Consider the following 23,453-nt stretch of genomic DNA (forward strand, 5'->3'; position numbering starts at 1 on the left):
ATTGTCCAGTGTACCGGAGAAGCCGTGATTAGTATTTGTTTAAAGTCCTATATCCAAATGCTTTCCAATTAGCCAGCGAGTCCAGAGCATCGATTCAGTGCTTACTTGGGACACAGGGAGAAGCATTTTGATATTGTTTCCTTTCTCCTTGCTCTGTGTGCTCATCAGGGGAAATACGGCGCTTCTTTTCTGGCCTTACAAACCATGTGTATCTAAGGGCTGGAGTTTTCCTGCGGGGTGTTGAGAGAGAAGGCTGAGCTTTGTCACCTGTCCACAATTTAATGGTTTTATGGTAACTTTTCTGCTTTGGAATGCACTCATTTTCCAGTGTGTCTGCTCAGAAAATGAAAGCAGAGAGAAAAGCCTAAAAATACCTCACTTAAAAACTTTAATATCCTTTCTTATTCAAACTTCCTCAGCATTTCTTCCTTAAACTCAAGGGAAAATCACTCATGGATTTCAAACCAAGCTTTCTATATCGATTCGCTCGTATCTTACTTCTGTAACCACTTCAAACCTTTCCATTATAGTGTTCAAGCCTCAAGGCTGATATTTCGGGATGAGGCTAATCAGGAAGATAAATCCTCCCCCAGTTGTTGCACAGCAGTTTGTAAGTCACTGGTGAAACCCAGGGAAGGTTAGAACCATAAGAGATGAACCAGAGGTTTCCAGAGCTATGGGTGGGGTGCTGCGGCTTTGGGATACGGGTCAGGGTGATGGGTCACTCGGGAAAATGGGGGCTCAACTGAGAGCTTTGGAGCCAAAAAGACCTGGGTTTCAGTCTTGTCTCTACAGCTTACTGTACACACTTTAGCAAGTTATTTAAATTTCTGGGTCTGTTTTCTGATTTATAAATGGGAATCTTTATTCCTTTCTCAGAAGTTTTATAAAAATTAAATGAAGTCCTTGTATTTCCCTCACTTTGAAACCCATTATGTTCCTCACAATATGTGTTAGTTGAATTGTGCTCAAATATAATAATAGTTGTACCTATCATAATGGCAGTAATGTTCCCAAAGACCTAAAACATATTATAAAATCGCTAATTATACATTTAGTATTTGCATTTTAGACACAGTCTTTGATGTTATATTGTCACTATGCCATATTATGTTCTTTAATATTTCTCCTTCTCGTGGTTGATCAGCTTATTAAGTCCAATGAGCACCTAATTGAGGCTAAAGAATTGCCACTTTCGGCATGCCTAATGATTTTCATTTTTTTCTCAATTGTTAAGTTTTTGAGATTCAGCGTTTATTACTGATAACACTTTCCTTTTCCCACTTTCTATTCCTTTTTTTCCCTCTAAATGATGAGTGCAAAATACAATTGAATTTATGAAATAATTATTCAAACACTATTTTGTAAATAAATGGCAGTGCTATTGAGACAGAATTTTTGGCTGATAGGCAGTGAGTGGCATTGTGCGCTGGCTAAAAATGATTGTTCATCAGGAGAAGGGCATGCAATAGTCTGATTTCAGCATTCACAAAAGAGGTATGGGGTGTCAACATACAATATACTGAAGAGAAGCTTGCTGACAATTCAAAAAACAAAATCAAAGACTATAAAACAAAAACAAGTCAAAGCCATGAGAATTGGAAAGTAAGAACTATAACTGTTTTTATTCATAGACAATGTCATTTTTGTAGGTAGAAAATCCTGAGAAATGTATAAAAAAGCTACTAGAACATTAGTGAGTTTAGCAAGGTTGCAGGATATGAAAATCAATATACAGAAATCGATTATATTTCTATGTAATAGCAATAGACTACCTGAAAATGAAATTTAAAAAAAATCAATTTCTTATGTAATAACATCAGAAAGGATAAAAGGCTCAAGAATAAATTTAACATAAGAACTTTAAGAACTGTACACTGAAAGCTACAGTGTTGCTGAGAGAAATAAAAAAAAACTAAATTAATATATATACCATGTTCATGAAGTAGAAGACTGAATATTGGTAATTCTTTCCAGATTGACCTACAGATTCAACATAATCTCTACCAAAATCTCAGTAAGCTTTTTTTGTTAGAAATTGACAAACTATCCTAAAATTTATATGGAAAGGCAAATAACCTAGAATAACCTAAATAGGGTGAAAAAAGAATAAAGTTGGAGGACTCACCCTTGATTTCAAAACTTACTATAACTTGTCATGAGGATAGATGCATAGATCAGTGGTGCAGAAGAGAAAGCGAAGAAATGGTCCATAATATATGTGGTCAATTGATTTTGTGACAAGATAATAGAGAAAGGATTTTTTTTTAAATGGTGCTGGCACAATTGGATTTACATATGCAAATTATGGCCCTTGATCCTTACATCATTCTCTACACAAAAATTCAGTCAAAAAGATCATAAACTTAAATGTATGAGTTAAAGCTATAAAACTTTTAAAAGAATAGTAGAGAACCCTGTGATCTTGAGTTAGGGAAAAACTCTTATACATGATACAAAATCTATGGACGTGGAAAAAAAGTAGATAAATTGGATGTCATCAAAATTAAACTTTTACTCGAGAAGACACAATTAAGAAAATGAAAAAACAGTTAAACTTTTACTCTTCAGAAGACACGATTAAGAAAATGAAAAGCAACAGACTGGAAGCAAGTATTTTCAGAGTAATTATCTAACAAATAACTTTAACCAAAATATATAAAGAACTCTTACAACTCAATAATAGGAAGATAAGTAACTCAATTAAAAATGAGCAAAAGATTTGACTAGACATTTTACCAAAGAAGATACAAATGGCCCCCAAAAAAGCACATAAAAAGCTATTCAGCGTGATTCACCACTAAGGGAATGGAAATTAAAACAACAGATTCCACTTGCCACCCACTAAAATGACTAAAATTAAGGAAGCTGATAGTACCAAAGTGTTGGCAAGGATGTGGAGAAACTGGAATTCATACAGTGCTGGTGGGAATGTGAAATAGTATAGCCACTGTAGTGCACTTTGGCAATTTGTGATAAGGTAGACATACACTTACCATCTGATCTAGCAATCCTACTCTCACATAAAGTGGAATTATAAACAAAATGTGGTCTAGCCATGCAATGGAATACTACTTATCAATAGAAACCAATGAGCTGCTGATACATTTAACAGCATGGATGAATCTCAGAAGCATCATGCTAAGTGGACAAAAGCCAGACACAGAAGACCACATGTTATTTGATCCTGTTTATATGAAATGTCTACAAAAGACAAACTTCTAGAGACAGAAAGCAGCTCAGAGGTTGCAAGGGGCAGTTAAGAGCGAGGATTGATTACAAAGGATATGAAGGAACTTCTCAGAGTGATGAAAATGTTCTTGAACTGAATTGTGGTGAGGGTTGCAAAAATGTATATATTTACTAAAAAATCATTGAACTGTTTATTTAAAAATAGATAAATTTTATGGTAAATAAACTAAACCTCAGTACCTAAAACAGATGCAAGTTTCCCAGAACCCCACACAGTAGGTCCTCAATAAATGTTAATTTCCTTCAGTCTTTTCTTATGAAGTTAATCCTGGGAATAGATAGATCAACAAGATACTCAAGATCCAGATTAATGTGTAAACTGCCAAAAATAAAATGTGGATTAGACTTAGCAATTGCTTCTCAACTGGGATTTACTCATTTTTTTTCCTTTAGTAAGACAGTGCTCATTACATTCTTCCACAAATAGCTGACTTCAGATGATTTTGTGTGGTGGAGCGAATCTATAGGAGACAGTATAACACGCTGCTGTAGGATGTATTTTCAGTCAAAGGATATTGTTAAACAGAGCTGGACATTCAAACCTGGATTTCTGAATTCTTCCTGCAAAGGTCGTAAACTTCAGGGATGTCTCTAAAGCTGTCAGACTATATCGTTCATGGACTGGACAGAATTCTGGTACCAGCAGGAAAGGTCCTTGAAGTCAAATATACCAGGCCATCTAAGAACCAAAATGTCAGTGCACTTGATTTAAGATGCTATGTTTATCCTCAAGAGCCAGAGTGCAGTGGGCAGGGATGACAGTCAGAACCCTCATTTTATAAGTGATAAACAGAATCTTGCCCCCTTAGATCTCTATCTTTGTACCAGTGAGCAAGGAATCATTTGTAATCTCTTGGGATCTAAAATAAACAGTGCAGGCTATGAAGTTTTATTTTTTCAGCCTTGGACTCCCTATCTTTTTTTTGATCTCACTAAGTCCTCTAGAAGGTCGACTCTTCTCTCTTTCAGTCTGTCTTTTCTCCTCCTCTCTCTCCCTTTTTTCACTCCTTCCATTTCTCCCTCCCGCCCCCAACACAATGATTTATCTGTCAGTAATGCCATTTATTATTGGTGCTGGTGAAAGATGAAGACAGCATTTCAAGGAAACGTGAAGTCATGAAAAAAAACCAAACAAACAACCAAACCTTGCACTTCTCACATTTAAAAAACACACATATATATACATATATATGTATTTTTTTTTAAGAAAGTCTAAGTATATGCAATACCTTGTTAGTGTTCTTTATGGTTCTTATGTCTCTTTGCTAGTTTAAGGAAATAAAAATATATTATGTCTTACTTGGTCTGCTCATAAAATTGTCATGTTCGGTATATTAAATTCAGAAGGATAGTCTATTCAGGCAGTACACACTCACTAATTGAATTTACTTTGAAATGTTTTTAATTTTTTATACAAATGGAGCCTCTGGAGGCTAAACTCTAAGATACTCATATCTCTTACTTTTGGCTAGTTTAGGGGAGCAGCGGAACATTAAGCTCAGAAAGAATCAGTAACATTTTAGTTATTCCAATAAAATTGTTCAGCTTTCTGTACTAGTGAAGTCCACAGTGGCCAAAAAATCACATAGAGCATTCATTTCCAGAAAAGGAAATGAAAATAAATAAAAGAAGACTCTTCCCCAGAAAAGGTTCTTCCCAAATTGTAAGATGAATTAGTCCCAAATCATTAAGCACACCTTTGGCCACTTTTTTTGGCGGGGGTGGGGGGATTGCGTTTAATTTCTGAACTAAATACTATAGCTTTAGCTTTACCAGCTGCAAGGATTTCTGCAAGTTGAAATTTTCTCTAGAAGAGTATGTCATTTCATCTCTGCTTCCCCTCATGTTAGTTTTGCTTCTTGATTTGTTAACCATTGATCTGTTTCTTTCATGTGTTTTGGAAGACAAGAGAATCAGAAGTAGATGAGCAAGAGGTGTGACCATATTTCAGAGAGATGTGCCTGGTAGAACCTTAGACAATATTTCTCAAGTAGACATTTGAAGATGTTCTTTATCTGTAGATTTTGAAACTATCCACTAAACTTAAGCGTTAGTAGGACTTCCCTTCTTTCTCTTTTAAGGCACAGTATTTATCTCTCTTTTCTTCCAAAATGTAACATAGTGCCCCGCATAACATAAAGCCTCGGTAGTTGTTTGTTAAATAAATCAATGAATGAAATCAGTTTTCCAATATGAAACTTTAAATATCCTGTCCAAATAGCAAAATGTGCCAGCATCCATCAGCATCTGTGCCCCTCTGCATTTTGGGGCCAGCAGATTGGCAATTAGCTCAGTTGGCCAACACTGAAGCTGTGAGGCTTTTTAGTGACATCTTTCACCTGGCCTTTCTTGAGTTCTTGTGTCTGAAGTCATGCTGAGATAGTCTCCAAATGAGTTGATTTTGTCTGGACTTTTGCTGCGTTGCATCTGATAGAAATCTGTTTTCTGATTCTGAGTCCATGCTTGTAAAAGAAAGCAGATAGCCTCCTTGACTTTTGTGCTACATGCTTTTCTCGATACTTTTTGATCTTTTATTCTTACTGTTTTTATTTCGTAGAAAAAAAAAAAACCCTCAAAGGATGCTCCTGCTCTATCTCATCAGATTTTGCAACAGAATATTAGTATGTTAATATTTTTTTCTTCCTTCTTGTGCTAGTAATAATCATGGTGATTTTTATAAAATTTTTGAGTAATTTTGCATTTCTGCAGATGATTTACATTATAATGAGAAAAGCTTGAGCTATGGCATCTGAAGATCTGAGCCCTAATCCTGGCTTTGTGTTCTGTTTCTTCTTTCTGTTTTCTTCATCTACAGATATGGAAGAGAATGCCTATATTACAGAATGGTCATTAGGGTTAGGCCATACATGTGAAAACTACTGGATGCATTTTTAGCGCATAATAGATATCTGATAAGTATTGAAACAAAATCTTTTAGAACGTATCTTATTTTACTCTCTCATTTTAAGCAAATTTATTTCATGGATGCAAATCTTATAGCAATATTGTGAATTCTTTATACGTTATTATCTCCCATGAGTTTTCATGTTACCAGTAAATTCAAATAGCATTTATTGTGTGTCAACTAGATGACTGACCTTATATTCTGCACTGTGCCTATAAAACTAGACAAGACATGGTTGCTACCATGGAAGAGTTTACAAGCAAGTAGGCAAGACAAGCATAAACCGGGAACCACAACCTAGCATGCTAAGTGCTTGATAAAGGGTACCTATAAAATAGGTGCAGCATAGTGCAACACAAATATGATTTCAAGGCTCTTCTTCTATAGAACTCTAATACTGTCTAGCTGGTTTGTTTGGCTGAATTTCTTTTTTCCCCAACTTTATTGAGGTATAATCAGTAAATGAAATTATCTATATTTAAGGTGATGCTTTGATATACGTGGAGAAGGGGGAACCCATCAACCTTGTACATGGTTGATGAGAATGTAAATTGGTACAGCCATTAGGAAAAACAACATGAAGGTTTCTCAAAAAATTAAAAATAGAACTACCATATGATCCAGCAATCCCATTTTGGAGTATATATTTAAAGGAAACAAAATCAGTATCTCAAAGAGATCCTGCACTCCCATGTTCATTGCAACAGTATTCACAATAGCTAAGACATAGAAACAACATAAGTGTCCATTGATGGATGAATCAATAAAGAAAATGTGATATATATATATATGCCATACTTATCCATTTACATATTGTTCATAGCTGCTTCCAAGCCACAACAGCAGTTAAGTAGTTGTAACAAAGACTAAATGGTCCAGAAAGCCTAAAATATTTACTCATCTGGCCCAGCACAGGAAATTTGCTGGCCCGTGTTTAAGTCATCCAGAAATCTTCACACCACTATATATTCTCAGTTTCTGACTAATGAGCATTTCTGATGTGAGAGGCAGGTCAATGTTTTCCATGTTCTCTGGTGTCACTTTTAGGAACAAGAAGTTCCCTTTGGCTCTTCTTTTTAACTTCAACATGTAGTATTAGGTCATATGAAGGTCCTGATCGGGTGCCTCTTTTTGAAGTGTAAATGCGAAGTAAGAAGGGGAACCTCAAGGTTAGAAACTCTTCAATCCTTAAGTGGACTTTCTTCATTGCCACTACTCCCCTGCTTCATCTCCCCAACTTGATGCCTGCAATATAATCAGAAGAGTGTGCAGTTTCGTGTTGTCATGAACAAGCATGTTTATATCAGTCTTTTTTGTAAGATTGGGTTTGCCACCCTAGGACAGCATGAAAATGCATGTTCAACTTGGTAATATCTGTAAATCATATAATAATGCTTCCCTTTAGAATAAGTCGAAAGTATGGAAACATATGCTAAGAACAGATCTAAACCATCTTGCTGAATGGTTAAAAACCAACAAACAGAAAGAAAAACAAAGCTGTGAAGTCTGAACATTAAGTGTGAGCATGGAAGGGGTTTTGCATTTGCTGGTTGTGGCACCTCCTCTCACTGGGCAGCGACTTCGCCAGACTCAGGGTTGGTGGCCTTCACAGGGACTTGGGGCGACTGGGACTTCACAAATAACTTTCACGGGAGTAAGGATCTGCATATAGTTTTACAGTCTAAGTGATTATTTATTTGAACAGTCTACCTATCAAGAACATATGTGACTTCTTCCACCTGCAAAAGGCTTGCAAGGAGCCAGGTTCTAAATCTCACACTCCTGCTCTTCATCTCTTTGTTGTGGGCCCTTCGGGAAAATGGGGTAATAAATTACTTCTCATCTCCCGTGAATTTCCCTCAATGTGTCTTCAGCACCATCAAGAAGTGTATCAGATATCCCCCCAATCTGCAGCCCCAGAAAGAAGTGTGATCTTTTTGGAAGCCAACTGAGAAATATATTGGAACTTTAATAAACCTGATAGCGTTTGACTTTGACCCTATAATTTCACACCTGGAAATTTAGCCTGTAAAATTAAAACCAAGCATGAAAAGCAAGGCTTAAATATAATAAGATTTATTATTACTGCATTTTTAGTAGTGAAAAGCCAGTAAATTCATACTGAGATAGTCAAGTAAATTATAGTATATCCATGTAATGAAATACTATGTGGTGATTAAAAACCATGTTTATTCCGAGAATGATGTATATACCACGTCAGGCAAAGAAGAAAAGGCAGGATGAACACTTGTATTTAAAAAAAAAAAAAAACTACTTGTCTTTTATAATATGATTACAGCAATGTAAATAATCTAGGGATAGAGAACAGTAAGACCGAAATACAATAACTCATTAACAGTTATTATGTATAGATAGTTGGATTTTAAATGAGGTTTTCTTCTATTTCCCAAATTTTCTTTGTGAACATTTATATGAAAGAAAAATATTTTAAATTCAAAGGCAAGTTTCCAGTAGTCAGGAGGTGAGAACAGCGCGCACTGTAGTCTAGACACTGTGCTGGCGAGTGGAGGCTTAGCTGTGAGTGAGGTGCACGGACAGCCCGCCCTCAGGGCTCGCAGTCGGGTGGGGAGAGCGAGGCAGGCTGTCCACAGTTCGTGGCTGAGAGGGGCGTGTTCTCAAAGGGGAGAGCAGGGCGCTCGGAAAGCAGAGAGCCGGGTTGGAACTGCAGGAGGAGTTCAGGGAAGGGTCAGGCGGGGCTGGAAGGTGGAGGAGTGAACACGGGATGGGGACATGCTTGGGAGAGTTCATCAGGCAGACAAGACGTCACATGCAGAGGCACAGAGTACTCGAGGGCACAACACTCCACGGGGACCTCATTCCAGGGTGACGGAGCAAGAAAGAGGAAGCCTGGAGAAGGTGGGCCAGAATTGGTAGCTGGCCATGTAAACTACAGTAAGAAATTTGTATTTTATCCTCGGGGCAAGCAGAGACTGACATGAAGGGATTTACTTTTTTTTTTTTTTTAAAGATCGCTTTGACCCCACTGGAGAATTAGATACAAGAAGGGACAAGAGAGTGGGCTCTGGGAGACCAATGAGGGAGGGGGGAGGGGGCTTGCAGTAATCCAGGTAAAAGATGATAATGGGCTCAGGAATGCAGAAAGGAGCCTTCCTTTTGTGTTAGGATTAATATTTGGATGGCTGCTTTGGGGATTTCAAATACAGTAATCACCCAACATGATAAAGAGTTTTTTATTTTAAAATCTAATTACATAGCAAAAAATTGTAGTTTTTCGCTTTCAAATCTTTTAATTGCCTAGCAAAGATTTTAGAAATCTTCAAGATGAATAAACCCAGGGTTAGCCCGGGATGAACATCACACTGTGAAAATGTCATGTACTATTTTAAAATGGTGCAGAATATAAAATGTTAACAGTTTTCCAGGAAAGGGATGATGGTGCTGGGAAAATGGACAAATACAGTCCTCCAAAAAAAAAAAAAAAAAAAAAAACGCAGAAGGAGGAGAAAAAAATAACATTTGGTTTGGTGACAGATCCCCTTCTGTCATCGCGAGTTCCATGGGAAGCGGGGGCTCCATGCAGACCCCGGGGCCTGGCTCGGCGAGCCCCGAGGAAGTCCTTCTGGGTGGGAGGGAGGAAAAGGGAAGGAAGGAGGGAGGGAAGGCAACTGGACTAAAGCAGATGTTTGAAGATTCCTTTTGGCTTCCTTGGTGTCATTGCTTTTGTTTCCTGGTTGCTGCACTGCCCCTCATGGGCCTTACTCACACTTACAGTCGCCCTGATTGCGGGGGGTGGAGGTGGGGGAGAAAGTGGTCCAGGCAAGGCTGCCTTGTATGTGCTAGTCATTTAAAAATAGTTTTCTTCAAACACATTTTGAAATGAGGCAAATTGGAACCTTGCCCACTTTTCCTGAAAAATTAACAAGCCAGAAAACTTCTATTCAAATATTTGTCATAAATGCTATTTGGCTAAAATGTAGGCTTTGTGGCCAAACATAACTTTGTAAATATGCATTCACAATGCTTGTCGTAAGCATTTCCAAGAGCCAAATCCGGAAAAGGCCCACATTCCCAGAAAGGGGAAGGCGCTCACATTTAGGGGAGACTGTTTTCCTTCAGGCACCCTGCTGACCTTCTTTAACCAATGCGGAGGGACAGTTGAGGCCATATATGTTGAGCGACTCACCCAGAGTCTAGTGGCCAATGGCAAACCCTGAACTTGAACTCAGGTCTGTCTGACTTAAAAGCTCCTGCTCCTGCTGCTGTCCCTGTTTGCTCTTAAGTCATAAAAATAAATAAATATAAATGCTAAATCCCTATCAGGAAGGTGCTGCAAACAAAAATCCTTAGACACCGTTACTGTGAATTTAGAGAGAAAGAGAGAAATTAAGATTCTAAACTTGATTTCTTCCTCCTCCTCCTTCTGACCTTAGTCTTATTAATTTTTAAAACTTTTTTTAATTAGCAGAATGAGAAGCTGCCTTCTCTGAGTGTTTAGCATTGGGATTGATGAAGACATCTTGTCCACCTTCACACTGAATTGTTTTCCAAGACAACTGATTTCATGGATTTAATTATTATAGATCAATGTATTGTTTCTCTTGCCTCAAGTTTCCTTCCTCCTTTTAGATGCTACCTGTCTTCTACATGACACGGTTGGGACAATAGTTAGCCTTTCGACAGGACTGTCTATCAGAGCTGGTACTCTAAATCTCTCTCCCATTTGTCACTGTCGATGATGTTCCCATCTGCCAGGCATATGGAATAGTTGGTGCTCAGCAAATCTTTGTTCCAGTTTGGTCCTGGAGAATATTTTACAATTGTCTTGTAAATTCTCTCTTTCCCCTCCTGCGCCCTCATTGCCCTTATTACAATCTACCTCCACTGCGGTAGCTATGGACACCTGCCATGGAATCTCATTAATGTTGTCTGTCTTCCCTCTTCAACTAAACTGTGAGCCTCTGCAAGCCAGAACCCGGCCTCATTCATGTCTGTGTGCCTCCTCCCTCAGCCTCAGTGAGGGGAGCACAGTGGAGTAGCACAGTGGAGTAGCCCATGGCTGTTTGTTGGCTTGAGTTCTCCACCAACTTGTTATTCCTGAAAATTCTATGCATCCAACAGCCGAGGCTCTGAAACTAGATTAATGAAGAAGGCAAATGCTGTGCTATCGTTGATCTCAGAACCCAGAAGATAAAATCTTTAAAGACTTTTAGTGTACATTTTTGTTTCCCTTGAATGACATTTTGAGGAAAGCTTGGATTCCCACATTATTCTAACCACAATTTTATATAAATAAAACACTTTTAAAGGGCTTTTAGGGGTTAGTCATCTAGATTTTTCTCAGATAATCCCAGCCTTGATGAATAAAGCTGTGGTCAGCTTCAAAATCAGTAGTAACACTAACAGCAGTAATATTGTCTTCCGTTTAAACTAGAGTTAAGAATGGAATAGTTGTCATCTGGCCCGAGCTGGACAGCCCACAACACCTCCTTTGACAGAATCGTGGCAAAAAGGTCACGGCTGTCACTGCTGGTGGCCAGGATGGCTGCCGAACCTGTTCTATTCCAACAGTGTTTGCAATTTGGATAGTTTATGGAAGCTGCACCTTTGAATTCAACTTAAAAAATGGTTGCTAGACTACTCCACCCCCTACGTAGGCTCCAGGATGCTTTCTGCTCCCTGTTTACTGTAGATCATGTTTCTTAACAAGTTTGGTCCAGTGTTGGCAGTTCAGTGAGAATAGTTGAACAGGAAGAAGATCTCTTAGGCCCCTGGGTTGTTTGATCCTGTTTCCAAAAACACAGTCGTGGGAAAAGGATGTTAGAAAGGTCTCTCCATCAGGGAGAAGAACCCCTTTTTAGCCTGCGGTCCATTATTCCATCATTTGTTTGGGCCTTTTCCAGGTAAGCCGTAACTTTGAGCTGGTTGGACGGGTGAACTTGGATCAGCTGGAACAGATGAAGGAAAAGATGGAGAGCTCCAGCAGCGATGACGAGGACAAGGACGAAGAAATGAACAGCAAGGCCGAAGACAGAGGTTAGTCCCCTCCTGCCCTCTTAGTCCCAGCTGGCGTTGGGCACGTCCATGGTGAGACAGAGGGGGGAGGCAGGAGGTGGCTGTAGGAGTGACAGAAGGGATGATCCTTCTTAGTTAAGTAACACAACAGACTGACCTAAGAAACACGTTAGGGGGCCGTGTCTCTGTAAACTACGACCCGCTATGGAAACGAGAAGGAACACAGACATTTTCCCCCTAATTAGAGATATCTGATTGTTGAAAAAATATATGGCAATGATTTGTTTTTCATAAGGGAAGCTGGTATCTGGGGAATCTTCACAATAAGGACAGGCAGACAGCAAGATGGATGACACTGTAGAGCAGGGGTCCTTAAACTTTTTAAACCGGGCCAGTTCACTGTCCCTCAGACCGTTGGAGAGTGCGGCGCACATTCCACACATGCGCACTGTGGGCCCGGGCCGAGTCGGCTGCTAAGCAGGACAGGCAGCGGGGGGCAAAAACTCCAGGCGGGCCGGATAAATGTCCTTGGCAGACCACAGGTGGCCGGTGGCCCGTAGTTTGAGGACGCCTGCTGTAGAACTATCATGGGATGAGAAGGAACTTCCAGTTGAATGCTTATTTGAAGTCGTCGGTGTGGGGACATGACCACCGGGCTGTCGGGGAGGCTGCAAAGAACTTGAGGCCCCTCTCACTGTTCCCCTGCTGGCCCTTCTCTTCATCTCCCCCGTGCTCTGTTTTTGCTTTGTAAAGAGGGGAGCAAGAGAGACCACCTCTTTCATTCAACCACATATTTACAGAATACACTGGGGAATGTTTCGTGGGACTTTTGCACTCTTTTTCCAACTTCCTGAGAGTCTAATTATTTTAAAATAAAAAGGTTTTCAAAAGTATATTTAGTTGTACGTATACACTTATATGATCTAGAGTTGGTTTTCTATGTTATTCAGTATAGACAGAATATTACGGAAATCTCCAGACTGTGCAGATAAGAATATCAGTTGGGATATGTTACTGACAAATAAACATTGTCAATATCATCCCAGTGATGAGAAGAATGGCATTGGTTGCTGTTATTGGGCATCATTTTGTGCCAGGCTCAGTGTTGGTGGTTTTTATATAACCTTTCTTCTCTAATGTCATGTGATGTGGAGGGCTCCATGGTTAGCCTGCCTGAATTGAGCTCCCAGCGCCATTACTTACTATCTATCTGCCTTTAGGTAAATTATTTTATCTCCTTATACATTTATCATCTGTAAAATAATAAAACAACAACGATGATGATGATGATAATAATATCATCACCTCCCTCCTAAGGTTGTTGTAAAGATTTTTTTTTTTTTACTTTAAATCTTTAGCTTTTGGACTTTTTAAAATTTACTTTTATTTAAAAATTATTTTGTAATTGACAAATAAAAATTGCATATATTTATGGCATACAACACAATGTTTTAGAATGCATATACATGTAGAATGGCTAAATCAAATTAACTAATGTATATTTTACCTTACATATTTGCTATTTTTTTGTGTATGGTGAGAACACTTAAAATCTACTCAGCCATTTTCAAGCATACATGTTATTGTTAACCATAATCACCATGTTATACAATAGATCCCTTGAGTTTATTCTTCCTAGCAAACTGAAATTTTGTGTCCTTTGATCAACATCTCCCTAATTTCCCCACCCCAGCCCCTGGGAGCCACCAAGACAATCTGTTTCTGTGAGTGTCACTTTTTTGGATTCCACATACAAACGAGATCATGCAGCATTTGTCTTTCTGTGCCTGGCTTATTTCACGTAACATCATGTCCTCCAGGTTCATCCATGTTATCACAAATGACAGGATTTCCTTCCTTTTTCAGGCTGAATAGTATTCCGTTATGTGTATATACCACTTTTTCTTTATCCATCCATTCACTGATAAATGCTTAGATTGATTCCTTATCTTGGCTATTCTGAATAATCTTGCTATGAATATGAGAGTCCAAATATCTTTATGACATACTGATTTCATTTTCTTTGAATATTCAAAAGTGGGATTGCTGGATCATATGGTAGTTATAGTTTTAATTTTTTGAGGAACTTCCATACTGTTTTCCATAATGGCTATATTAATTTACATTATTATCAACAGTGTGCAAGAGTTCTCTTTTCTCCACGTGCTCCCCAATACTTGTTATCTTCCCTCTTTTTGATAACAGCCTTTCTAACAGGTGTGAAGTGATATCTCATTGTGGTTTTTGTTTGCATTTCCCTGATGATTAGCAATGTTGAGCATTATTTTCCATATACCTGTTGTACATTTGTATGTCTTCTTTTGAGAAATATCTATTCAAATCCTTTGCCCATTTTTTAATTGAGTTATTTGTTTGCTTACTATCAAGTTGCATTCCTTATGTATTTTGGATATTAACTCTTTATCAGATATATGGTTTGCAAATATTTCCACCCATTCTTTAGGTTGTCTCTTCCTTTTGTTGATTGTTTGCTTAGCTATGCAGAAGCTTTTTGGTTTGATGTAATTTTATTTGTCTATTTTTCTTTCTGTTACCTGTGCTTTGTGGTTCATATTGTAAATATTATTCCCCAGACAAATGTCATGGAGCTTTTTCTTATGTGTTTTCTTCTAGTATTTTTATAGTTTCAGGTCTTATAAGTCTTTAATCCATTTTGAGTAAATTTCTGTATCTGGTATAAGATAAGGATCTAATTTCATTCTTCTGCATGTGGATATCCAATTGTCCGAAACACTTTTATTGAAGAGATTATCCTTTCCCCCATTGTGTGTTCTTGGCAACTTTGTTGAAAATCAGTTGACTATAAATGTATGGATTTATTTCTGGGCTTTCTATTCTGTTCCATTGGTCTATGTGTCTGTTTTTATGCCAGTTCCATGCTGTTTTGATTACTATGGCTTTGTAGTAGATTTTAAAGTCAGGTAGTATAAGGCCTACAACTTTGTTCTGTTTGGTCAAGATTGCTTTGGCTACTCAGGGCATGGTTCCATAAGTGGTTGAAAAAATTAAATGAGATAACACACAAGATCTTAACCCAGTTCCTGGAATGTAATAGTCACCTAATAAGTGGTCACCTTGCAATGCAGGTGGTATTATTGTCATTTTATAAATCAGAAAATAAAAATCTAGGATATTTAATAGCTTGTCCAACGTGAGGGAAAAAAAAGAAAAACTCACTGAAAGTTGAATTTAGGTCTTCTGGCTCTAAGGCAAGACCTCTTATATTACATACCACTTCTCAGTGCTGTGGGCAGTGGAATGTTCTTCACTAAAGGGAACCTGGCCCCGAAATCTGTGGATTCAGTGACCCTGGGCACTTTGTTCTAAGGTGCACTTTTGCAGAATATCTTGTTTTTCCTTCTTGGTCAGTCTGTAATCCTCAGGAAGCCTATTCGTGGGCTGTTGCCCTCCAAGGTGTTCCCTGTTCCTTTTCCCAACCTGCGCCTACACTTCCACCATGAGGCCAGGGCAGGAGACCACGGGCTTGCAAATTGGGGTGCAGTTTGCCTTTTGAACCCCCAACCAAGACAGACAGCAGGGACTGGCAGTCAAGGTGTGCTAGCTTGTCAACTGCTCCCCAGCCCCCTCCTGCAGTCAGCCTGAAAACTACATAGACTAATAAAATACTCTTACCGTATAGGCTGATTTTTCTTGAAAAGTCATTATTTTTATTAGTAGGGGCTCTATTAATCTTTTTCTAACAAGGATCAGCGCTGTGATCTGAGAAACATCGCTTTTTTTTTTTTCTTTTTTCTTTTAAAAAAACGATTTCACAAATATGTTCTTCACAATGAATTCTTAACATCTGTGCCCTGTTACCAGAGTTCTCTGGGATGGGCTGCTTCTGACAGAAAGGCTCCTTTTTCTTCCTGATGCTCTGTGGCCTTGCTCTTTCTCTTCAGGAAATAAATTATTCCTCACTGGGTATTACTATGACTTTTTGGTCTCCACAGCTGAGCACGTGTGATTTTAACGGTTATAAGCATTACAAGGGCAAAAACCCCTTTAGTTCACCCCTTCCCTGTGACTCCTTAAAAAAAAAAAATAGAATTCAAGAAAAGGCAGTTGAGATGTGTGTGGGACACCAGGGAAGTTTTCCCTGCCTGCCCACTGTGGCCACCCCCTTCTCGAGTGGCACTGTGGCATCAGGCCAGCTTGGTTTGGCTGGAAAGAACTTCGTGGTCTCTGCTTCTCACTGGAAAGTGTAGCATCCACATTCATGAGCTTTAACCATATGGAAAAAAAGAAAAAGTCCTCAGGGTAGAGAAGCAGGCACTCCTCTCAGAGGGTGGGGGCTTTACATGAGTGACTTCCAGTAATGTTAATGGGAATTACAAAGCCTGAACCTTCCCTTCCCCCTCACGGATCCTTGAAAGAACAGCCTTCTTTGTCCCCCATCCCCTTTGAATAGACCTAGAATCAATTTTCCACCATCTAGGTATAGTCTTGCCAAGAAGAAGAAACACACACAATAGCCCCGGGGTGTTTTTGCCAGACATCCTGGCTTCCAGGAGCCCAGGGCGGGAGGTGGCTTTAGCGCAGGGCTCAGGCTGCTGGAGAGCTTATTTGAAGTGTGGCAGGTGATGAGTGGCCTCCTCCTTTGAGGATGGAACTTAGCATGTGCCACTGGAAAGAATAGATGACTGGTTTCATGTTTCCTAAGGGTAAAGGAGCAAGTGTACCAGGAACGTTCCCTTTGTTGGCAACTTAGACCTTTATCAGACACCCTGCGCTTAGGGGGTTTTGCAGCCTTGTAACTACCCCATTTCCAACCTCCGTTCCAAGTGTGAGAGCCGGAGAGAGAGAGGGCTGAATGTGACACGCTGCAGGTCCTGTCTAGGAAGATCGAAGGGAATTTGAAAGAGAAGAAACCAGGCATGAAGAAATCAAAATTAACCCAAGCAGAATCCTCCCCACCCACCCCCCCTCATTATGCAGTTGGGGAGGAGTCAGGAAGGCATTCTGTTGATTTCTTGCCCAAGATAATCCCTGCTAAGGAATTAATGCGCAGAGCAGATGGTGCTGTCTCATTTCCAATGAAAAGAATCAAGGAAGATAGTCTGTGCAATTATTTTTAATGGCTTGTGTGGTGATCTTCTTAATTTGTGAGAAAATGTTTCATCTTTTGTTAAAACTGGCCCCGTTCACATAGCTTTTTGTGCTGAAGATGAAGGCGTCACAGGGCCCCCGGTCCTGGTAACATTGTCCTGAGGATCTTATTAGATGAGGGATTTTGACCAGGAGGCAGCTTCCTATAATGTCTCAAACGCAGGGGCCAGAGTGATCAGATATGTGCATGTTATCGACATGTCCCTCTGCATTGCCCTTACTTTGTGACATGGCTGCAGGACAGGCTAGATCCTGCTGTTTATGACCCACGTGAAGATGTGGCCCTCTGTGGTATAATGAAAGACATAAGGGCTTGGGACTCGGGACAGCACAAAAGCCACATAAGCTCTTGTCTTTGAGTTTGCCAGGAGATGTGGCCTGAAAACAAGGAGGCAGCCAATCCACGTTTATCAGACCCCTGCCATGTGCACAACACCGTGGAGGAAACAAAACAACTAAGTCAATATTTGATGTTTCCTACAGACCCTTCCAGAAACGTCTGTCTGTCCCCACATTCATGAATGTCACCGACTGAGGAGTAGCTGCCTGGCATCTGGCCAGCGTCCCTCAATAGCTGGGGAGGTGCTTTTACACGCGGGCCCCAGCTGCCTGCCCACATTCATGGTCGTGCTAGGTTTCTCCCTTGCACATCTCACTCAGAGCTCGTAACCACCCTGTGAGGACGACGGTGACATCCATGGGGATGACCACAAGTCGTGAGCCCTCAGCCTTCCTTGGAACAAGTAGAAACCCCGAGGTGTACAACACGTAACCTGGTCTGGTGCTTTCCGTGGCCCGTGTTCTTTTCAGTGAACAAAGATTAACCTTTGTCAAACAGAAAATGAGTAGATGCTAAACTGTGAGTCACTGATAGTGTCACAGAAGGGACAGAGATTCAATAGGCAAAAAAAACCAAAAAATGCTCAGATGCCTTTGGAGTGGGCAGAAGGGGCTCTTCAAGCAAGAAAGGCCCAGATCTTTTGTGAGGGGAGTGTGGGGGAGGTGAGGAGAGATGGGGAGGCCGGGGCACCAGCACCGGGAGCTATTCAAGAAACGCCCTCAGGGGAAAACCCGAGACACAGTAAGGAATCTGGAAATTGCTTTCGACCACCGCTCGGCTTTACAGGTGAAAGTGGGAGAGACGGTTTCCTAATGAATGTTGACTGATCCACGCAGGTAACATTTCTGCTTTCTCTCCGCAGAGCTGATGAGATTTTCTGACCATGGGGCTGCTATTAACGCCGAGAAGCGTTTTCCGTGTGAATTTTGTGGACGGGCATTTTCACAGGGCTCCGAGTGGGAGAGACACGTGCTGAGACACGGCATGTAAGTGGGGCCGGCCCCAGAGGCCTCCGCCCAGAGGGAGCGGGCGGGAGTGAGATCGGGGTTCTTTTTATTGGTCCCCCCAACAGCACGCAGACCCCTCTGGGCTACATTTCTGGGCCACAAGAGGAGAAGTAATTGTGAGGAACCAAGTTTCTCCTTTTCTGTTGTCTTTTTTTTTTAAATGGTCACCCAGCCTCAAGTCAGAGGAGGAAAAGTCATCTTTATGAATGACAAATCCCACCCGAGCCCACTTGTGGAAGGAAGTAGAGTGTTTTCCCCAGCCAACGTCCCTTTAGTTTTCATTAGCGTGACATTCTATGATAGAACCTGAACCGGGGCTAAAAGATCTGACCTCTGTTCCTGCCTCTGTGACTGACCGTTCCCTGAGTGGCCTTGAACACTCCCATGCCCTGCCTCGGGGACAGCCCGCTTCTGCCTGCCTCCCAGGTAGGTGAGAGCACGCCTGTAAAGTGCTTATAAGATCATTAAACATAAAATCGTCCCCGCGACGAGTCACCCTGAGTCCACCAGACACGGAAAGAACCTAGGATTTGCTTCTTTCAGGAAAAAATGCCCCCAAAACCTCAAGTGTGTAGACCTCAGAGAGTATAACTAAGCTTTCCCAAGACATGGGTTCCATCTTCAGGTTTTTGCTTTTTGTTTGTGTCCATGATTTGTTTCTGGACCTTTCCAATAAGTCGTGAGTACCTGAGTTACTCTTTTAGTCTTAGTAAACATAGCCAATCTCCAAGCTTCTGAGTTCAGCTGGGGAGTTTGAGTGTGACAATTCTTGCTATGACCACGTAGGACCCAGCAAAGGAGGTGTCATAAAACTAGTATGTTAATCTAGAAGCAAAACACGATGTAATCAAAACATAGTAAATAATAGACATTTTTTTTTTTTTTTTTTTTTTTTTTTGAGACAGAGTCTCGCTTTGTTGCCCAGGCTAGAGTGAGTGCCGTGGCGTCAGCCTAGCTCACAGCAACCTCAAACTCCTGGGCTCGAGTGATCCTCCTGCCTCAGCCTCCCGAGTAGCTGGGACTACAGGCATGCGCCACCATGCCCGGCTAATTTTTTTATATATATATCAGTTGGCCAATTAATTTGTTTCTATTTATAGTAGAGACGGGGTCTCGCTCTCGCTCAGGCTGGTTTTGAACTCCTGACCTTGAGCAATCCGCCCGCCTCGGCCTCCCAAGAGCTAGGATTACAGGCGTGAGCCACAGCGCCCGGCCAATAGACATTTTTGTAGGTTCAAATCTTTAAAAAGGTAGAGAAATACATAACCTAAACATAACTTACAGGAAGGATAAATCACTCACAATTTCTTTGTACCTCCATGGCATTTGGTTAAAGGAAACCCCAAGGCATTTTTAGGATCAGAGAAATAAAAGGACACTTTGGGGGGGGGGGTGTTTACTTTTTTGTTTAATTAGAAAAAATATATTTTCTATACTCAACTGTGTCTTCCATAAATGTTTTCTCCCCCAGGGCATTGAATGACACCAAGCAGGTGAGCAGAGAAGAAATCCACCCGAAAGAGATAGTGGAGGACATTGTGAAGATGCCCTCCATAGAGGAAAAGGAAGTCGAGGAGGCCATTGGGATGGACTTTTCCTTAAAGAACGAAGCAGTAGCCATCTGTGTAGTAGCTACCGACAAATCTCTCCTAGAGAATGCAGAGGCCAAAAAAGAATAAGCGTTTGGTGAAAATCTTAATCAAACCTTACTTGAACCATGATGAGAAAGTGGGAGGGCCGGCTTGGGCTGAGAAGGGAGGGACAGAAAAGAGAAGACAGAACAAAAGCTGCTTTTTAGGACTGAACAATCTATTTTCAAAGCACTGGTACCTGTGTGAGTGAGTATGTAAATTAAAATTATTTAAATGGTTGGAATATGTGGCTCCTTTTCCATCACTACATCTTTTCTTCCGGATCTTCATCATGGAAGTTCCATTTGTTGCGGAATATGGAAGCACCTCCCAAGGGCACGGTGGTGGTCTTGGACAGTATGTGGAAACAGAAGCTCCGTGACAGTAGAAGACTTCTCGTAGGGGAACAACTTTTTGACGCGCAACTTTCAGTGCGTTTTTCTAGTTTTAATACCTTAAGCTTTTTCAAGACCTAACTGCAGCCGCTTTGGGAAAAAAAAAAAAACAAAAACACACAAAAAAACAAAAACAGAAAACAAACTGCTTTGCATAAAACAGTCACCTGTTTCCTAGTACCTCAAACTTAACCAAGGGAATTCTCTGCATTTGTCAGTACTACCTGTCGTCGTTGTGGTTAAATGTAGAGAGAACTGCTGGGCAAGATGGTGAATGGAGAAAAAAAAAAAGAGTTTTAAAGAAAGGAACACAAATTGTGCTTAAAATCCCCACGTGGGTTTTATTTCTTAAAATACTGTGATTTTTTTAATTATTTTAGTAAAAAACAAAACAAAAAAAAGAAACAGACTTTAATTATTAGATAACTGTTTGTGAATTGTCATCCTTTATTCCAGGTAAGCTGTTTATTAGTGTTCAACTATAATTTAGAATTTGGTAGATCCATGTGAGCTAATTTTAAGGTGATCGTGGAGTTTTGTTTGCCACATGTTTATTTTCTATCAATTTGAGTGTTACAAACACAGCACAATTCAGTTTTTCATATAAATTGGTTTTTTGTGTGTGTGTTCTTATTGTCGTTTTAATTTGGGGGTGAGGGAGATTTAGTTTTTTGTTTTGTGAATAGGAATGTTTTTATTTTAAACATGGAAATAACAAAGAAGTTAACTTTTTTTTTTATTTAACTAAAGAACCAAACTTTCGGCACAGCTATGCAGCTTGTGGGCCAGACGAGGAGGTCCTCTTCACCCTTTTGTTGCCTGTCAAATTCACACATTATCCGTCTCACACAAATAATTTCTGTTAGGATGGGCTGGCATTTGTGTGTGTTTTTAAAATCTGTGTTTTGTTTCTGTTGGCATTGTATTTGTGGGGGTTATCTCATTATTTGGGGGGACATGGGGATGTACTAGAATCCCATCCCTTTGGTGAGTGTGGACAAGAAATAATGTCTATCCTACAAGGAGCCTGGAGAACTACTTTTTTTTGTTTTTTTGTTTTTTTTATCTAGCTGCCAGCTGCTCTGTCCCCCATATCAGCTTTTTCAGGAGGGAGCAGCTTAGACTAAATCTAAGCCTACATTTATAATATGTTCTGATTGTGAACAAACGGTTTCGTTCCAAAAAGTAGAAAAGAACTTTTCTTAAAGCCTAGGTTTTAGAAGAGCCTGCGTGTGTGAGCGCTCGGATGTGTGTGTGTGTGCGTGCGTGTGTGTGCGTGTGTGTGTGCACGTGTGAGTCCTTTGGTTTTCATGTTTTGGTTTTTTTACTTGGAAGGGTTGCGGGAGGGCGGGAGGGAAGAAAGGGAAGGGGAATTGCTGAGATGACAGTGTCCCACACAGCTTCAAATAAAATCCATGGAAAGATGTTGCATTTGTGGAATAAGTGCTTACTTGAAAAGCATGTTCTTCTTTTATTTTCTTACTGTTAAGAATTTTTATTTGTAGGATGTTTGTTTTAATTTAATTTTTTTTTTTAGGGATGGGGGCCATCATGTGGAAACCAGAAAATGGGGAAAGTGTGAACTATCCAGACAAAGATTCATTTTGTGTCGATATTTGTTTTTAATTGGCCTCATTTCAATTGTATTAAACAGTTCCATACCTGGATTGGGTGTTTGTAATGGTTACCAAAAAACAAACAAAAAAAAAAAGAAAAAAAAAAAAGAAAGAAAAAGGAAAAAAAAAAAAGAAAATAATTGTGACATGCTTTTATCACTACTTTATTTTTCAAATAACATGTAAATATTGTAATCCATTGGATTTTGTTTTGCTAACCTGTTAATAAAAATATGGGACCATTATCCTTTTAACAAGGCTAAAATGTCATTTTTTTTTTCTTTTTCAAACATATACCTGATATTTTGTGGCCGCACATTTTGGATGCATTATTATAATTCTGTTGACTGTAATGACATAGAATTTACAACATTTTTTGTTGTTGTTTAATTTATACAGAGGACATTTTTTTTCAGAGCTTGAGAGAAGAAAATAAATAGCAAAATGAGAACCTATTGACTCCAATAATCAGTGTTTCCCGATACTTGATAAAAGATAGGGAGATCCTGAGTCCTTGAAGCCAAGGGTTTAAAAACAAAAACAAACAAACAAAACCACAAGTAGGTTATTCAAGTTGTTTGCAACATACATTTTGTAATGAAATGTGAGAAATTAATAAAGAATTTTTTTCACATGTGTCTATGTGCATCTGTTGTAAATCATTTACAGATACTAAATCTAAAAATAACTTAGCACTACCTTTCAGTGCATGTACAGGAGAGATATTCCAAGCCATTGAATTTACACAGGTATGGAAAGCCAAGGTAAAATTAAGGCGAGGTGTGAGTTGGGACTTTTAAATGTTAGTATTTCTGCATCAGGTATTCATCACCACCTGGGGGAGTTTTAGGGAGGGGATGCTTTCAATTGAGAACGTGACTTAAAGTGATGTATAAAGCTTCAGAAGGAGGAAGTACCAGTGACTAAACATCATCTGGTGACCCTGATCCCTGAGCACAGTCATTTTAAACTAACTGCAAGTCACAGCCTCCAATGGGGAGAGGATCCATTTCACAGTGTTGTCCTCTTGCCTCATGAAGGCCACGCCATCTTACTGTGTGACCTGCACCAACAGTTGCCACCGTTCACAGATTCTTTGAGCTATCCTGTGATAAAGGAAATATTAATAGTCATGAGACCTAGAAGAAAAGTAAATTAAAATCAACAGCATTCACTGTTAAAT

General features: G+C 39.8%; 1 protein-coding gene across 5 annotated transcripts in view; it reads left to right on the forward strand.

Moving 5' to 3' along the window:
- The window catches only part of ZNF462 (zinc finger protein 462), a 138,829-nt gene extending 115,923 nt beyond the window's left edge, over positions 1-22,906 (forward strand). For all 5 annotated transcript variants that reach the window (XM_012736784.3, XM_076008899.1, XM_012736786.3 and 2 more), the window contains exons 11-13: positions 12,040-12,172; positions 18,484-18,607; positions 20,100-22,906. In XM_012736784.3, coding sequence (XP_012592238.1) covers positions 12,040-12,172; positions 18,484-18,607; positions 20,100-20,307 — 465 coding nt within the window. In that variant the 3' untranslated portion in view covers positions 20,308-22,906. The remainder of the gene's footprint in view (positions 1-12,039; positions 12,173-18,483; positions 18,608-20,099) is intronic.
- The last annotated feature ends 547 nt before the right edge of the window (positions 22,907-23,453 follow it).

This window comes from Microcebus murinus, chromosome 12 (assembly GCF_040939455.1).
Source record: "Microcebus murinus isolate Inina chromosome 12, M.murinus_Inina_mat1.0, whole genome shotgun sequence".
Lineage (NCBI taxonomy): Eukaryota > Metazoa > Chordata > Mammalia > Primates > Cheirogaleidae > Microcebus > Microcebus murinus.